Here is an 18,554-nt window from a genome sequence, read left to right as displayed (position 1 = left end):
CCAGGGGCCGGTTGCATCAACTTAGTTTAAGACTAGTCTTGGCCACTAAAAATTATTTTTTGCTTCATAAATGACTTAAATGATTAATCAGTTACCAAACTTGTTGTCTAATGAATCAAACAACGTATTTAGGAGAAATCTTTGCAAGAGAGAAACCCTAGCAGGTTTCCGCTGTAAAAGATTGCATAAAAAATCTGAGAGGGGTTCCACAAGGAACCAACTGGGGTCCTCTACTGTTGCAATCTAACTTTTCATTTTCTTCATTTTTTTTTCTATAAAACCTCGAACATATGTCAGTCCTTCAAGAAATGCTTTTTATAGATCAGAATTATTGAAAGATGTCTAGCTATTTTCAGCATTTGTTTTAAGACAGGCACGCTCAGTAGGAGTGTATTTATCCACCGCTACATCTGTGATTATACAGGCACACATGTGGCACACACACACTCTCCCTGCTATTACACAGATATAACGGCACACAAACACACACCAATTAACTTCTTCTCCCTCTCTCTCCTCTCTCAAAAACACACACACATACCAACACACATTCCTCAAACTCAGCCTGTGTTCAACCACAATGTAACGGCCAATTATATTCTCTCTGCCGGAGGGGTCAGCTCCACCCACCTGCTCATGACTCCTATAGGGCCGACCACAGAGCTCCCGCTGTGTCTACACTGAGGGGTGGGGGTGTGTGTGTACAGTACAGTAAGTAGAAGTACACAGAGCAGAAGTCTCTTTCCGTCTCTACGTGTCTATGTGTTTATATATGTGTGCGTTAGTGCATGTACTGTATGTGGACTTCAAAAACCTAAATGTGCTCTTTAAGGGTCTATTTTTGAACATGGTTGTGTGGCAGTTAGTGGGTGGGGAGCCCCATACTGTAGGCCCGAGGCAGGCCAGAGAGGCTTTGATCTGAGCCTGGCTTCATATGGATTTAATGGGCTGGGAAATAATTATATAGTGGGGAGAAAATGAGGGAGGGAAGAGTGAGAGAAGCGGGGGAGTAAGAGAGGAGGAGAATTTAGGGAAAGATAGTAGAAGGATGTAACTCCATCCTCTACAAACTGTTTTTGCTATCAGCGTTAATCTGGGTATGCACTGTATGATTTTAGAAATGTTGCGTAACTCCTACTCCGACTGTACGAGTTTGCGATGTGAAGACAAAGCTCACGATTTATGTGCACTGTACGGTCCGATCGTCAGCCGCGACCTGAGCGCTCACACTCGAGCCGTTCTGTTCTGTTGCTGTTGACAGTTGTCAATAAAGATTTGTTTGAAAGCTCCGAGGCAGGTAGAGTTTGTCAGTGGATGTCACATTAATGCTAACAAGGCAGAAATGTGCTGCCTTGATCATCTGTGCCATCCTGTCTGCTGAAACGTCTAAAAAAAAAGGCGCGGATTGGCTCAACTGTGTGAGAGCCCGCGGACGACATGTCAGAAATTCATCTGACTGTCCGACGTCTGGTCGGGAGGAGTTAATCCGTCCTCGGTCCTCCCTGTACACGCACGGCAAACGACGCAAACAACGCCCGATTAAGCTGAAATTCAGTCCGACTCTAACATGAGTCATCCGAGTCTGAAATTCGTGCCAGAAACGGGCTGAAATGTTAAAGTGTGTGCCCAGCTTTAGAGAAACAACTAGATGAAATGTTGCTTCTTTGTTTCTCTAATTTGTTTCTTTGTCTATTTTTTTTCCTGTTTACGTCTCCCTGTCTCCGTTTTCCGTCTCGCTCACACGACCACATAAACACACACTCCTTCGTCCTCTCTGTCATTTCACACAGACAGGAGGAAACTTACTTGGCCTTGGCGACGAGCAGCGTGTCGGTGAAGAGGAAGAGGTGTCTCTCCTGCGTCTGCAGGCCCGTCTTCAGCTGCGTTTGGACGTGACCCAGGAACAGGCGGCGTGGACACTCGGCCAGGAAGGCCTGGACCAGGGGACAGGACTCTGGGCTGACCGGCGTCATGCAGCTTTCCCTGGAGGAGAGACAAAGAGTGACATATACTGTTAGACACGTGGTCGGGATGTGTTTGGAGAACAGGTTTGGATGTGGTTGGGCTCAAATTCAAGTCAAGTCAGGTCAGTTTTATCTACCAATGTTCCTCAAGGGGCTTTACAATCTATCATTCAACACACAGAGGGAGAGAAAGACAAGAGGGAGGATGAATCTCCTGGAGGATGAAGATCCAAAACATCTGGAATGAGGCACCGACAGCCAGAAGACAGAGAGAGGTACTATGGTATGTAGGATTTTAAGTGTCATGACTGAATATTTAGATGTGGATGAAGTCTTTGAATTCGACAGCCGCCCGTATTTATTTGAGCCAGAGTACACGGATATTCAGATTTCACTGCCCTCGCAGCTCGTTTAGCGGCTGCCGTCTGCAGCGTTCTCCCTCAATACTGGACCAGTTTCAGAGTTTGTTGTCCCCATTAGTCACTTAGACACACAAACGTGGGAAAATAGGGCTGAAAAATACCAAAGTTATCCTTAAAGTGAATGTGCAGAAGTGTGAAAAAGGAACAAGCCATCACTGAAGGTGGCATCATGAAGAGGAAACTAGCTGAAAATGAAGAATCTAATTATTTAGTGGCTGGAGGCCAAAACCAAGAAGCTAAGAATAAATTAACATGGCTTTATTCATTCCAGTGTTTTTATTGTATTAGCACTCGGGGGATTTTCCAAACTCGTGGAATAACGAAGCAGCAGCGAGTCTGTAACTGAAAAACATGTTGTGGTGAACCAGACTTGGAAAAAGCTGTGAAAAGGCTCGAATGTCCAAACAGCTTGTTGCAGCGTAATTAAAGTCCCAAAGTGGAATATTTACCGTGTTATTTCCTGTACTTCCTTCACTGATTCCTCACAGTTGGAAACCACACACATAACCGAGCATTATCAGTCAAATAAATACTGGACTGTTGGACCTGCGGTGTAATCGTTTGGCTCCAAACGTAGTATTATTTGCATGTTTTAGAGCTGCACAGAGACGCCTCTGTTCACTGAAACTGCCATAAAACGCTATTTTTTTTTTCTCCACTTTGCACTTTGTAAAGTTTTATAAAAATACTTGTTTTGTTTGTTCGTTACTGACAGAAAAATAATAGTTTTGCTTTAATTAAAATCTTAGTTTCCCTGCTGTCAATATGCCCCGCTGATGGGCCGATGTAAACAGAGGGGAATTATTTGGAGGAAGAGGAAATAGTTTGAGGGCTCCATCCTTTCCTGTTTACCCTCCAACCACCAGATAAAAGACCTATATCTCCACTTACACACACACACGTACACATTTTCTACCTTTCTGTGTCTCTAAACATCAACACACGCCGCCGGCTCTCTCACGCATGTACACACCCTCTTCTTACTGTCACATCCTTGATTTCCACGAGGACACACACACAATACTGTTGGTAACCTTCAACAAAGCAGCCGGTGGAAGTCCAAGCTTGGATCCTCTCATACGTTGCGTAAGTGATGGGTAACGTCATTAATTAACGAAGAACAGACGGCCACGCTGGAGTGCTTCTGCTTTTTTTCCTCTTTGTGTGTCGTCCAGAAATAAGTCCAAAGGGGGCTGAAAGAAGTCAATCAGCAGTGATGAATGAAGCCAATTAGACATTGACGCTGGACGGGACGAGTCGGAGCTGAGAGTAAAAACGGGTGGAGGATATGGAGGAATATGTCCCATTGTTTTGTATAAAGAACATGACACCACGTTGCTATAACGATTGCAGAATCAACAATTGCAAAACAATCAGCTATTGTTCCTGGAAGAAAAAAAATACTTTCCATGTGGTATACTGAGAAATGATTTTACCCCCCTTTGAACAACATAACTCATGCACCCTTCAACTGCTGCAGATTCAGCATTTCTTTCTTTCTTTGTTGGAGAGCTGCTAAAACATTCAAATCTTCATTTTTGGTGTCAACTCCTTCAGCATTCTGTGACAAGCCTTGATATCTTTCCCCCTTCCCTTTCTCCAAAGAAGTTCATAAAGTTCAAAATGAGTCGTCTCCGTCCCTGACATGTGACTCCCCCATTTAAAGCTCAGCGTCTCCTGGATGTCTCAACATGACAGTAACTGCTCTTATTATTTCACCCACATCAAAGACCCCAAAAACCCTCCTAACATCCCTCTGCAGTGGCATGACATTAAAGGAATACTTCACCCCCAAAATGAACATTTGTATATCAGTTACTAGAGCTGCATGATTAATCAAAGTTCTATCCAAATCGCAGTATGGCCGAAGGAAGGTTAAAGGTGAAATGTAAATGTGTCTGCTCTGTACGGAGTCTCAGCTCTGAGCAGCAGGAGTCAGATTTCACACGCGGGACGAGAGAGAGTCGACAGACAAGACGATGGTGGAGGATTTGGTGTCAAAGCGAAAAGCAAAAGCGATAATATTTGGCAATATTTCAGATTTAAACCCGATACTATAAGGGAACCATAACGTTAATGAGGTAATCGCCGTGTGGAGGACGGAGCGGTCACAGCCGGTGTGCGCGGCAAAGCGGAGCTGGATGGAAACCTGCGGCCCTGCAGCGAAATCTGGGCCAGTTTTAAATACTAATGTGTTAAGTGAAGATGCATGTGTTTGTGAAGTAGTGAGCATCCAACTGGATCAAGAGACTTGGATTATACTGCACCAGTTGTGTGAGAGTTTGTAAACGGATGAGTTGACTTCAATTCATCAAGACTTTTCTCTGTTGTTTGATTCTCCGTGGAGGCACGAGAGAAAAACAATTCAGGAATCCAAGGTAACACGGGGTGAGTAATTGATATATAAACGGTCATTTTGTGGGTGAAGTTTTCCTTTAATGTCATGCTACTGCAGGAGGACAGCACAGAGGTAAAGGACCACCGCAGAGGGACGTTGGGAGGATTTTCGGGGTCCTTGATTAAGTTGCTCTGGGATTAACGCGGAGCAAAAGTCTCAAAAATTCCCATTGAGTTCATCAACACATCCTCCTTTGTTCCCGTTGTCTGTGCAGATCCGGGAAACGCTGCTGTCAGAAGAGCCCACTCTCACACACACACTAACACAGACGGACAAACCTCCTGTAAAGACCCTTTCAGGACAACATCTTCCGTATTCAGCACACATCCCCCCCTCCTGAATGTGGGATTGACAGCTGAGCCGGTCGCCCTTTGGATCTGACGGACGAGCAGCTAATGGCTCCATTGTGCATCATGTGATGTTGATAAATGGAGCGCTCGGCCCGCCCGCGCAGACATGGCCATCTTTGTTGAGGCACGGCACCGTGTTGGGACAACTGTTGACTTTTTGGATCACAATAAGGCGGCCGGTTTACAATGAAGCACACGACACAGCATACTAATGTACCAGCATGAATAATTAAACAGATGTCTATAGAACATACTGATCTTATCAGCATTAATCACAAAGTAGAGCGCTGACGAGTCGATTTGATTTATATCCCCAAATCACAGATTTGTCCAAGAGGGTTCTCCGTCCTTAGACCCTCAACGAAGAAGCAAAGAGACGAAACTCCAGTGCTTTTTTGACAACAGCCGAAGCGCTGCCACCATTTTGGACTGAAAACGTCTGTGAGCGTGGATATATAAAGAGACGTCTTTGAGGTGAATCAACTTCCCATTAGGAACACTTAAATATCCCTCATTTAAATCAGGATGTCCTAAAAGTAGTAAAATGAACTAACAGCTGAATCCAGAGTTATTTTCCTCTCTATAATGAACGTGCATCGGACAAAAAGTTTAATAAATAAATAAGTAAATAGTTATAATAGTATGCATATTCATAATATTTTTAATAATTTAGTTGTGTTTAGTTGTACTGCATTCCTGTTAATGTACACATCTTTGCCTCAAAATAAGACTGGTCCTTATTTAAAGTGTATCTCCTAGAAGCAAAATAAACTTTTACCCAAAATAAAGTCTACAGAGTACTTCACTTGTATGCTATATTCCTGCTAATTAACAAATTGTTGCATCAAAATAGGAATTAATATAAGGTTGTTCTTCAGCTGAATTCAGTGCATTTTCATTTGGCCTTTAAAACAAATACAGTATATTATTCCTGTACTCTGGACTGCAGCCGCAACATTCAGGAACGTTTTTCACAGGCTGAAGGCGCGCACACAGTGGTATGAAAGCTTCCTAAAAGTGAAGCCAAAACATCTGGCTGGTGGCTGGCTGTTAGTTTAGGAGGCGCTTGATTTGATACGCAGCAGAGTTTTCCATGAGCAGAGCATTTTAAACGTCAATATAGCAGTCGATCATGTTCATTTAATTGTGGGAAGCCTAAATTGTGGTTGCGATTAATATCCGATTAATTGTGCAGCTCTGAGTGAAACGATCCAGATGAAACAACAGAAAGAGACGAAGCGACTCGGCACAGTTCATGTGGACCGACACGTCTGTTGTTGTTGCATCACTGCTTGTGTTTGTGCAGCAAACACACACTGAGAGCTTAAATCATGGAGGCTGCTGGGATGGGACGACCATGATCAACATGCACACACACAGAAGCACCTGTAAATACACACCCCGAGGACAACAGCTGGAACAACAGCTGCAACTTTCTCTTTCTCCCTGATTATCTTGTCTTTCTTTGCTTACATGTCCATCATCTCTCCCTCTCCTATTCATGCTATCATGTTTCTGTTTAATACCTTAATGCTCCCAAACAGCTTAACCCCATTAGTATACGTTCAGTTTAACATTTTACATCCACTGTTACGTCACCTCAGCTGTCCCACGGTCCACCCAGACGGAGCAGACTGAGTCCCCGAGGGCAACAATGACACACACACACTTATATAAGAGTCCATCTGTTCTGCTTTTTTTAAATAATACTGACTCTCTCTGTGTGTTTGTGTTTGTATCATCAGTTTGTCTGCAGCTGATTTGCCTCTGGTAGCAAATAATCTGACTCTAAGGCCACCAAAGCATCTGAAACTGTTATGGCATCGATTCAAGAAGAAGTGAATGAACAGAGAGATGCCGGCTGGAGGAGCAACATGTCATCTCTGACTGGGATAGCGAGTCAGAGTGTGTGTAAAAGTGTGTGTCCAGATGAATTTGTGGGAAAGAAAGTGTTTGCGTGTCCCACATTGAACTTGTGTGTTTGTGCATCAGCAGCAGTTTGACCTCTTTCTCTCAGATAAAAGCCGTCCAGACAGGCGTCCATTGGCGGCTCAGTGTTAGTATGTGTGTCACACAGAGGAAAGAGAAGGATTTGCCCTGGGCTCGTTTAGTGCTGGGTTTCGGTACCCATCACTAGTGCTCTTACAAATGGAAAAAGAAATGAATGAATCATGGCTCATTCTTCATCTGAATTTTGTTATTTGAAGCTGGTTTGAATTGATGTAGAGCTATTTACAGAACAACAACTATTTGAGGTTAAGAAGCTGTGAAGACCTGAGAGGTGAGCTGCGATATAGTTCACATTACACGCATAACTTCATGGAGAATCCAAAGAAGATGCCGTCGTCCTGCCCACACTGTGTGAGGTCGACAGGAGAAAGTGAAGAACCACTGAAGGTAGAAACATCGACCAGGTTTTTAAAATCAAATTTCACATCTTTTCCAACCGTCTGCCTCCGTCATACCTCCACCTGACTCTCTGAAACAGATCATTTCCATATAGGCAAAACCATAACATCATCCCTGGCTGACACACAATGCTCTCCATATAGCCAGAGGAAACACACACAGAGGATGAGGTCAGACTACTGAAACTGTCAGCCATGATATCCTTAACAGAGCTCATTATTAAAACCAGGAAATGTCTTCTGCATGATGTGTGAGTGTGTGTGTGTGCGTGGGTGCGTGTGCGTGTGCGTGTGTGTGTGTGTTCTCATATTTGTCATTTTGAGGACCAGATGTCCTCAAACAGCCAGAAAAATTCTCTCTTTTTCGAAGAGCTCAGGTTAGGACTCTGGTTTCAGGAGATTAGAGATTAAATGAATACAGAGATATCCACACAGCCATATTAGAACAAACCAGGGTTATTATAGTCAGCTAGAACTGAAACTAAAACAAAAATAAGCAGAGAGAGAAACTGAAACCAAACTAAAAACTAAACTGAAACAATACCGCCCGGTTAAAAAAGTAATAAAAATAAAATAAAAATGACCGTAAATTCATTTCAGTTTTATTTTTTTAGCTTTGATATGTTAGGATGGTCTCATACAGCGTTCATAGCTATACCTAGGAAAAGTAATGCACTGTAATTCGTATATATATCCCACAAAAATGAATTCAGATGTAATCCACGTCATTGTGAACCGGGAAGTATAAAGAGCGGCAAGATCTCAGTGGATGGGTGGATCAAAAAACACCAGACTTTCACCCAGGAGGGTACTTCTGTACTTAAGTTAACACCACTTCCAGAGTTATTTTAACCCAAACCGCGATGTTTTCCTAAACCTAACAAAGTCGTTTTGTTGCCTAAACTTAACCAAGTAGTTTCCTGTGAAGACGGAAGTTTATTTTGAAAAGACTGTCCACATGTAACGAGCAGAAATTGACACACTAAAAATGAGGAATAACTTTTTATAAGATATCTAATGAACCCTTGTATGAGGATGTATATACGTTGTATGAATATATCGCCACCGAAAACAGGAGACTGCATGAATTTCCATCAATCTCGTCACATTGTTTGTACCTGTACAACCGGCGTGACAATAAACATCTTGAATCTTGAATCTTGAATCTTGAACATTGAACCACAGGAATTGAACAGGCTTTACCTTCCAGGAGATGGCGCTATGACGCAATCTTCTTCACATCGGACACTAAAATAGCATTACAGCCGTTCCTACACAGTTCTCCAACCACGTATGTATACAGCTACAAACATCTGAGACATTATAGCTAACAAAAACAAACTAAAACTAAATATATAAACTTAAACTAGCAAACACAGTCTGACAGAGAGGCTGTCGTACTGTTCGTGTTCCTTTGTGGCGACTCTGTGGCTGTTACTGAGTGAGAGTGTGAGCTCAGCGCTGTGAGCCAATCATATGTTTTTATACTTTATGGTGCAGCCACCTTCCTCCCTGCAGTATACATTTCACTGCCTGAGGAGGAGGAGGAGGAGAGCCATACTGCAGCTATAACACCCTGAACTGTACTGTACTGTACCGTAGGCCTCGAGGCTCAACGATGACGTGATACTGCTGGATGAGATGAACGTGTGTGAGAAAGTAGTGTGAAGTATATGAAACAGGGCTGCAGTGGTTAGCACTGTCGCCTCACAGCAAGAAGGTCGCAGGTTCTGTGTGGAGTTTGCATGTTCTCCCCGTGTTAGCGTGGGTTCTCTCCGGGTGCTCAGGTTTCCTCCCACAGTCAAAAGACATGCAGGTTCATTGTTGACTCTAAATGTCCCGTAGGTGTGAATGGTTGTCTCTCTCTATGTGTCAGCTCTGTGATAGTCTGAACCCCGCCTTCACCCAGTGTTAGCTACGATGAATAGGATAAACGGTTACAGATGATGGATGGATGGAATATATGTTATATGTTTATATGCATATTTGCAGGCATCCAGCTGATGCTCCAAACTACAGTCGTAGAATGAAGAAGGTCATCACATAAGAGCTTCTAGAGGCTTATTTGGGTGGAACACAAGTAGGTTTATATCAAATGATAAAAAAACAAGTTGAAAATGGAGGAAAAAACACCACAAAGCATCAACGTTTCAGAAGCATTTCCCTGAGGAAGGTGTAGCTTTTCCTTGCTAACACAACGCTAACTAGGTCTGTCCTCCACCAAAGACATTCTCAGTCGACTAACACTCGATTAGTGACTCGATTACTTGATTTAATCAACAGATCTGTAAGTTTCTCCATAAAGAATCACACGAAAGCACCACTTTAAATCTGGTGTTTACCAGAGATGTGCTCAGAAGTTTCTTGGAAATAAGTTCAGCATGAAAAAAGCATTAAAATGATTAATGGACTGAAGAGATCTTAGTCGACTACGACCAAAACGACTAAGAGGAGGCAGCCCTAATGCTAACACAGGGCTGGAGACGAGTTTCTAAACTGTAACCATGTTTAATAAAATGATCCTAACACAGGTTCTGTTGTGTTTTTTGACATGGAAACCAGTAATTTTGAATAAAAATCCTCCTGCTTATGTTTTGTAATATTTCCTGGTGCTGTTGGATAAAGAGCACGGAGGTGATGCAGGAATGAGTCCGCCGCTGTACGCCAAGTCCTGCTGGCAGACCCCATGTACCCATTAAAACTGCATTAACAGGACTTTAGGGTGTTTTTATACAACAGTTACCAAAACACAGAGATAATCTGAAAAGCTTTTAAAAACAAAGAATGAATTCATAACACAAGAAAAAAAACACAAAGAGGGATCAGTAATAATGTTGAAGACTGCCGTGACCTTTAACCTTTACCTACTGTGAGTCACCTGACCACAATCTCTCCCCCGTGAACATCCGGACATTAATGAACACCTCACACACACACTCACAGACATGACCCCCCAGGTGACCCCTACACCTCCCGGTGAGAGGTCAAAGGTCAGTGGTGACAGCTGAGAGCGGCTCCATACCTCCTCTAGACTTGTGTCAGACTAAATGACCTTCACTCAATAGTTCCGTCTGTCTCGCCCCGTCCTCTATGTCTACTACTGCCTGAATGTGTGAGTTGTCTTTCTCACTTTATTCAGCCCCCGGAGCACTGATGACCCATTTCACAGTGTTTCCCTCAGCTCTGGTCTAAATGGACCAGTTTCACAGTTGAGTCCTGCAGCCTGATCTCGCTCTGCAAACACTACGAGCTGCCACCATCGCCATCGCCATCGCCATCGCCATCGCCATCGCCATCGCCATCGCCATCGCCATCGCCATCACCATCAGCATCACACGTTATAAACATGTCAGCTTCATCACCAGCCTCATTAGAGAAAGTACGATGGGATAAGAAACCGAGATTTTAACGCCTAAAAGTGCTTTCTGACATTCCCTTTACGGGATCCTGATGCACGTCATTTTGGCCATTCTTGATTTAACTTCAAGCTGTTTTCTCAAAGATTGAAAGATCCATCAAAGTCCCCGTTTTTTCCTCTAAAATCCCCCCCAAAAATGTGGCACCAGCAAAGATATAAGAGACAAAGCTTCCAGTAAATAAACGTTTGTCCCCGGGGGGTTTGTAATGGCTTGTTTCCGACGCTGTTAAAGGAAGAGGAAGGGATTCGTGCGATACGAGGGTGATGAAAAGGCCTGATAGCTCCGGGAGAAGTAAGCATTTAAACCCGCTCTGAGCCATGAATGAGTCAGGAGGAGGGAGGCCAGCCTCGTAGTTCGGTTGTTTGAGATGAATTTAAAGCAATGTGGGAGAGAAATATCTGAATCAGGGCTCTCCATCTCAGTTCCTCAAAGTCCAAGGTGACGTATTTAAAAGTCTTGATTCGTCCAAAACCCAAAGAAATTCACTTTAATATGATATAAAACAGAGAAAAGCAGCAAATCTCCATATTTGAGAGCAGCAGTTTCTGCTATTTTTGCATGAAAAATTACTTTAACGATTAATCGGTTATCAAAATAGTTATTAATAATGAATGAATAATGAGCCAATGAAAGCTATTAATGAAGGTTCCTTTTAGACAGACGCAGCAGCTTTGAGCTCCTCTTACCGGTGACTCTGGTTGTTAACCTGTAAAGTTCTTCTTCTTCTTGATATATTTATAAAAAAATAAAAATAAAAATCCGTACACTGCACTTTTACTGGATTTGAGCTGCTGCTGCTGATGTTCCGCACACTCGCTTGCAGCATTTTATCATTATTGTATTATGCTCACATTGCTTATATGTTTGTACATATATATGCTCAGATTCTGCACTTTTTATCCCTGATATTAATACTAATCTTTCATCTCATTCGTGCCTTATTTACTGCTTGTAAATATGCGTGACGTCTTTTAATACAATGCACCATTTGAGGTTGACGCAACAGCAACTTCCCTATGCTTATATAATGACAATAAAGTTCTTCTTCTATAAAGTCTGCATGTGTAAAGAATAATAAGATGATAGTAGATGGATATTGGTGCAGAAGTTAAGTGCTACTAAAAAGACTAAACAAGCGTCATACCGGAGGAGGATATATATATTAATAAAGCCATCGGTCACAGCTTTATAAAGTATTCCTTATTAATGAGAGGTACCAGAAGTTTATAGGAAGATACTAGAAGAAACAGTAAACTTATAGGTACAACTATGACTGTGCAGCAGCTCCATCTGTTACAGCCTCTACTGAGAGAGGTCGCTGCTCCACTGAGGAACTACATTGACGTCAGCAGCTGGTTCTAGTGGAAGCAGGTCATGTGTGTTGGGTCCTACCTGGACACGCTTCTGGATCTGGTGAGTGCTTTGCTGATGACCAGCGAGGGAGCTGACTGTCGTCTCTGGGCCAACGTCTTCATCTTCTACACAGAGAGAGAGAGAGGAGGAAGAGGGGGATGAGGAGGAGGGTCAGTGGAGGTGATGGTCTGCAATATTCATTTTTAGGTTTGCATCTCATGATGAACAACAAATAAAGCACACATTCAGCACTGTGGTTGGCCGTGGTCAACACAGGAAACCTATGCTAAACTCCAGTGTGAGACTTTAGGAGAGAGAGAGAGGAGGATGTTGGCTGAAAGAAAAGGAGAAGTGACAGCAGTAAAGAAGGAAAAGAGGAAGTGGTTAAAGATAAATGTCAGAGGGACATGGAGAAGGAGAAATATGCCATCTAGCAGTTGCACAATGTTTCTGATCCCTCTGATAATCTCACTGTAACATGATGAATTGGACGCTGCCTCACAGAAGTATGACAGGCATCCCAGCAGCCACCGCAGCTATTTCAATTAAACCTAATCTATTTACAACATAGCAGAACCACGTGAGCCCTGAACGCACACTGCAGCCATTATATCTGGAGGACTCGTGTTAGTCGTACGGGACCAGAGATACTACAGAGCAGCATGATATATAACACCAAGTGCATCATGGGAGTGCTGGGAGGAGAGAAATGCATCTACTTTACATTTCTCCAAACATGCTGTTGAGCTGTCGAAAACGATTTAATTACATTTTGAGTCAGTTTAATTGGGTTCATGGTTTGTTGCAAATATTACGGTTGAGAGTAGGGTCAGGTTTTCATGTAAGAAATGAACCAAGTTCAGTCTGCAGAGTCAGCAGTTTCCATCAGTAATGGGCTTCTGTTTCACAGACTAGGGCTGTCGATCGATTAAAATAGTTAATCGCGATTAATCACACATTTTTTTTCTGTTCTAAATGAACCTTGAAGGGAGATTTGTCAAGTATTTAATACTCTTATCAGCATGGGAGTGGACAAATATGCTTCTTTATGCAAATGTATGTATATATTTATTATTGGAAATCAATTAACAACACAAAACAATGACAGATATTGTCCAGAAACCCTCACAGGTACTGCATTTAGCATAAAACAATATGCTCAGATCATAACATGGCAAACAACAAATGTCAGTGTGTCAGTGTGCAACCTCAAAATCTCAAGTTGTGTTAATGTGTTAAAGAAATTAGTGTCGTTAAAAGGCATTAGTGTTAACGTGTTATTATCCCGTTAACTTTGACAGCTCTGTTGCAGACAGGTTAGTGTCAGATCAGAATGATTGAAGGTCACATGAAGCACTGACATGAAAACATTTGACTCATCATGATGAGACAACAACGAGGCTTCTTGTGAAAAAGAAACCAACAAGTCCTGATGTCTTAAGACCGTCTGCAGAAACCAAATAGGAAGTGTGGACCAGTCAGTGTTTTCATTTCAGCTACCTCTGCAGGATAAACACTGATATATACCACATACAGTATGCACATGCTCCTGTCATGCATCATGTCAAGTACAGCTCAACGTTCAACACAAACACCTCCTGCATGAGGAAACTCTGCAGCCGTTCTCAGTGATGATAAAGCAAAGCTCCAGTTTCTCTGACAGCTCATTCCTCACAACTTATATCAACACAGCAAAACTCCCCAAACCAGGCCAAAGTGCAGCAACTGCTCATAAAATAAGGAGCTACAGTAACAACATTTGACTAACAGTGAGCCCCGCAGCTGGGAGGACGTGGTGAAATACTTACAACAACATTACACGAGTAACCGGATTCTGCTGCCAGAAGGTGACGTATTGGGTTGAAGAAAGGGAGGATAACTACTGTACCTGTTGTACAGTAAACTGTTAACCATCATGCATTGGTAGATCTGGGTTGGTTGGGTTAAAGGATATTCCAAAGTTTAGAAAGCAACACGTTTATCTGATATCTCTTTGTGTCGGTTGCGTTGGAGGTCATGACTTCACTTTTTATTTCAAACTTTTACCACATCAGAAGCTCACCTTCACCACTCACATCCTGCCTGCTGGAAGATGCAGTTACACCTTTTAAACAGGCGCTGGATGGGGGCGCTGTTTACTGCAACTTAACCACAGATTCACCTCTTCTGTCTGTCTGTGTGTGTGAAGGAGCAACTCTGAGGTCACAAAGATACAATAAATAATAATAACTGTCACAATGTGGAGGGAATTTACTGGAAAGTCAAAGCTTAAGATTCAAATTTATATTTTATGTTTTTTTTAATTGCTCTGAGTAACTAGAGAGAAACCAGACCTGGTGGCTCCACAGTTCAGGAATCATTCCAGTGTGTTTGTGTGGTGACTCCTGTCTGTCTGATTAACTAATAATCACTATCAGCAGCACATTATCCTGCTCTGTTATTTGGTTCCTTCTCGGCTCCTCAGCTCAGTCAGACAGTCTGTTTCAGGAGAACAATAAAGACACTAATAGTGAAGTTCATTTGGCCGTTTTTCTTGGATAAAAAGTTGTTTAAACATGTCAGGATTTGGTAGCATTAATAGAAAATGTCAATATGCAGTGGCTTGTTTTTCTTGAAACACACTTGGAAAACTGCACTCTTCCACTTGCACATGAAAATACTGAGATTCATCAGATAAATCAAATCTAGTGCACTGCAATCATATCGAATAAAAGATGGAAAATGTTTTAAAATACTGATTCTATACTTCAAATGCAACCACTGCAGAGTGACACCAGCATCAACTTCATCATGATTCGGTCCAAACCGAATGAAAGCACCAAACTAGTAGCCAAACTTCTGCACATTTGCAAGAATATCAAGAAAAAGAACTCAATAACAAATGATAGAAAACAATGCAATGAAAGCCCAAAAGCTGAGATTTTATAGAGAAACGTTTCATCTCTAATTTGGTCTTTAAACTCTTTAAAATAGACACAACCTATGAGAGTTCTTTGCAGGATATTATGAGACTATGATGCCAAAAAACAGCAGTTTCACATCTCCTAACAGTGCAACTGGAATAAACTAATGTCTCCTCAATGAGCAGCTCGGTGCGTAAAAGCGCACAGATCTGTCCACATGGAGCAGCTCTCCATCAGCAGCAGGAGGACAGAGGAGGACACAGAGGAGCGTCTGTCTCTTGTACCTTCTTGTTGTCTCCCGTCAGAGAGTCGGACCGGTTCTGTCCCATGGTCCCCTGCTGCGGTGACATGCTGTCCATCAACACTGGTACTGGATAGATCCACGGTATATTCCCATGATGGCTCGAGTTAATTAGTCCACAAGTTTATCCGTTTATCCCATGATGGAGAGGAAGAGGAGGAGGAGGAGGTGAAGCCTCTCTGTCTGTCTGTCTGTGTGTCTCTACTAGTCTGAGGTCTCTGCTGAGTCTCCGCTCCGCCTCATCTCTCTCTCTCTCTCTCTCTCTCTCTCTCTCTCTCTCTGTCATTCAGCCGAGATGAGACGCACCACTTCCTATCTGACTTTTCAAAATAAAACCTAGTTTATGAAACAGGGCTGTTTTTTTTGTGTGATGTGAAGCAGCAAAATTAAAACAGCGTATAAAGTCGAGATAAAGGGAAATATTTGAGCGTGACCTTCCACATTTACACTAAAAAAACAGACTAATGATTCAACACTACTGTGTCCTCACCAGAGTCAAAATGGACAAAGACAAAAAGGCAATTCATTGGATAATTGGTTAAAGGGACTGTTTGTAACTTTCAGAAGTGCTGTTGGCCGTTAAGTCAACTAAAGTCAGCGTCGGGTTCGCGCTTGTGCTCGTTCTAAATAGACATGAACGAGCATCGCTCAACACAGTGAGGCGACACACGTCAGCTAAAAGCACAATATCACTCTATATTTCAGCTGCTTGGCAGTAATGTTAGCTGACCAGACCAAGGTCTCTCCATGAATCAATGCTGATCCTAGTGTTGGCTTTTCCTGCCTCAGCCCCGCAGCGAGTAACGTTATCATCTCCCGACTGCGCCCGCAGGGAGACACCGGCACCCGGTCAGAGACGATAACGTTTCTCTCTGCAGAGCCCCGTCACTTCACAAGACACTGGAAACCTCTGTTGGTCTGGAGGAGCTGCAGCAGTTATTTCTGTACAAACGTCCACTGAACATTCACTAGATATTCTCAGAGCTAAACTAACTCTTCTGCAGTGTGGAGTGAACGCGCATGCAAATGAGGTGAAGCGAGAACGTGCGCGTTGTGTGAGTGAAGGCAAGCAGGCAGAGGAGCGGTCTGAACAGCGTAGCCACACGCGAGCGCGCATGGGACACCGACCCAGTAGATTTATACGTGTAAAAAGTTACAAACAGTCCCTTTAAAATAGCGTATAAAGTCGAGATAAATTCAGTTCTCCATCATTCAGGCCGAAGGGCTCATACTGTGTTAAGAGTAATGAATCCAGCATGTGTCTCTGCAGAAGCAGTGAGTGGATAATGTCACCACCTCATCACAACACAACATCAACAGAAGCTAGTCCTGCTTTATTAGTTTATGTTGTCACCACGTCTTGTAGAGGGATCTTGTTTCAAAATCTGGTTTTAAGAGGTTTTGGAAAGTTGCTTCAGGGGGTTCAACAACTGACAAAATCCTGAGAGCAGCAGGATATGTCACTGTACAGGGAATCAGTCCCCTTATGATTGTAAATAATTAAAAATACAAATAGCCTGAAAGACCATGAGAAGAGAAAAACTAACTTCCAGGCAGAACCTGGAAAGTGGAGCTAAACATCCAGTATGTGAATTATTCCTTTACACTTATGCACCAAAGATAATCTAATTTGAGTTATGATGTAAACATATTGTTTGTTACTTGTGGAAATTTATGTAATATTAAGTTCTTTTCTGCGTTTCCAGAAACGTGTTGCTTCAATTTTGTCTCTATAATCTTATTATAATCTCATCATCTCTGCCACAGTTGTCTAAATGTTTTTGCCAAGTCTTTTATTTTGAAGGCAGAACTACCTTCTGGTCGTTTCCTGTCCTAATCCTCACATGTTGATGCAGCTCATGTACCTGAGAGCTTTGGTTTAACTCTCAGCTTGTAGTGTGTGTTTTTATTTGAAGGGCCCATCACATGTTTCTCCCTGTCTGGCAGCGGTTGGCGTATAGAAGCTGACTGTTCTCGTAGGACAGGATGGCGGTTAGCAGGGAGTCCAGGCCAGGTGTAAAGAATGTCCTCCCAGAGCCAAGAATAACATAACAGGACTGATGAGGAGGAATGTCCACACGATTTTTTTTTCCTCCATAGGCATGACGCATGACGCATGGGCCCTCTAGCTGCAGCTCCAGTGTACCTTACAGTGTACCGTACTGTAGTAGGGTCATTCCCCGAGTGGGTGGGACTGTTGACTTTGAAAAGACTGAACACGCCTCCATCAGAGTTAAACTGATTTGTTGACCATGCAAACACAGTTTAAACATCTCTGTGTGCTTTGGTTTCACAGTTAAAGGGGACATGTCATGCTCTTTTTCAGCTTCATACTTTTTACTGGGTTTCTAGTAGGACATGTTTACACACTTCAACGTTGAGAAACGTCTGAAGCGCTCTTACTCCGTTCTTACTCCGCTCTTACTCCGTTCTTACTCCCAACTCGTCAAATACCGCCGCTTGGTAAGTGGCGCCTGATACTGACCCACGGAGGCCCTGTATGCGACGCATTATTAGACGGTCAGAGCAAGTGACGTATTAAGAGCAGGAGAGTCCTCTTAGGGCGCGCTGGAGGGTCGGTGGATGGTCAGCTGTTAGTCACGTGACTCGTTAGTATCGTCAGCCCTGTGAGTCTTTTTTGTCAATGAAGTTAACCCTACCTGTGTTACCCAAACCTAACTTCCTGTGAAAAGTTTATTTTGACCCTGACACATCCACAACTATCGCTAGACGGGCACCTAGAGCGTTGGTATGTGACGAGTTAGGAGTGAGAATGTGTTGGTGCACCGTATTTTTCCTCTTAAGCCCCAGACTCACCAAGTCGACATCAAAGAACTAGCAGCGATGAAGGGCGACTGTTGCATTGCCTCACGTCGCCTTTGTCCTGGCCAAAAAGTTGCACTTGAACACACCGTAAAGACAACAGCCAGCGGCCGACTACCACGTACGTTCTGCGCCTGCGTGAGAGGATATAACTCTCCACACCAGCAGGTAGCGGTAGTCTGTATTCGTCATCCAAAAAGGGGAAACAGGAAG

At 43.0% G+C, this 18,554-nt stretch overlaps 1 protein-coding gene across 2 annotated transcripts in view; it reads right to left on the bottom strand.

Moving 5' to 3' along the window:
- arhgap20 (Rho GTPase activating protein 20) overlaps positions 1–18,554 on the bottom strand; it is a 63,072-nt gene that overhangs the window by 19,412 nt on the left and 25,106 nt on the right. Inside the window, exons 1-3 of one of the 2 annotated variants that reach the window (XM_074657878.1) lie at positions 15,502–15,729; positions 12,354–12,439; positions 1,807–1,983 (exon numbers count right to left, since the gene is read on the bottom strand). In XM_074657878.1, coding sequence (XP_074513979.1) covers positions 1,807–1,983; positions 12,354–12,439; positions 15,502–15,576 — 338 coding nt within the window. In that variant the 5' untranslated portion in view covers positions 15,577–15,729. Of the gene's footprint in view, positions 1–1,806; positions 1,984–12,353; positions 12,440–15,501; positions 15,730–18,554 lie in introns of those variants that run through there. The other variant, XM_074657877.1, reaches the window with a different exon arrangement.

The sequence above is a fragment of the Sebastes fasciatus genome, chromosome 14, assembly GCF_043250625.1.
Source record: "Sebastes fasciatus isolate fSebFas1 chromosome 14, fSebFas1.pri, whole genome shotgun sequence".
NCBI lineage: Eukaryota > Metazoa > Chordata > Actinopteri > Perciformes > Sebastidae > Sebastes > Sebastes fasciatus.
Note: the sequence above shows the minus strand (reverse complement) of the source record. Positions and strands in the feature narration are given on the sequence as shown.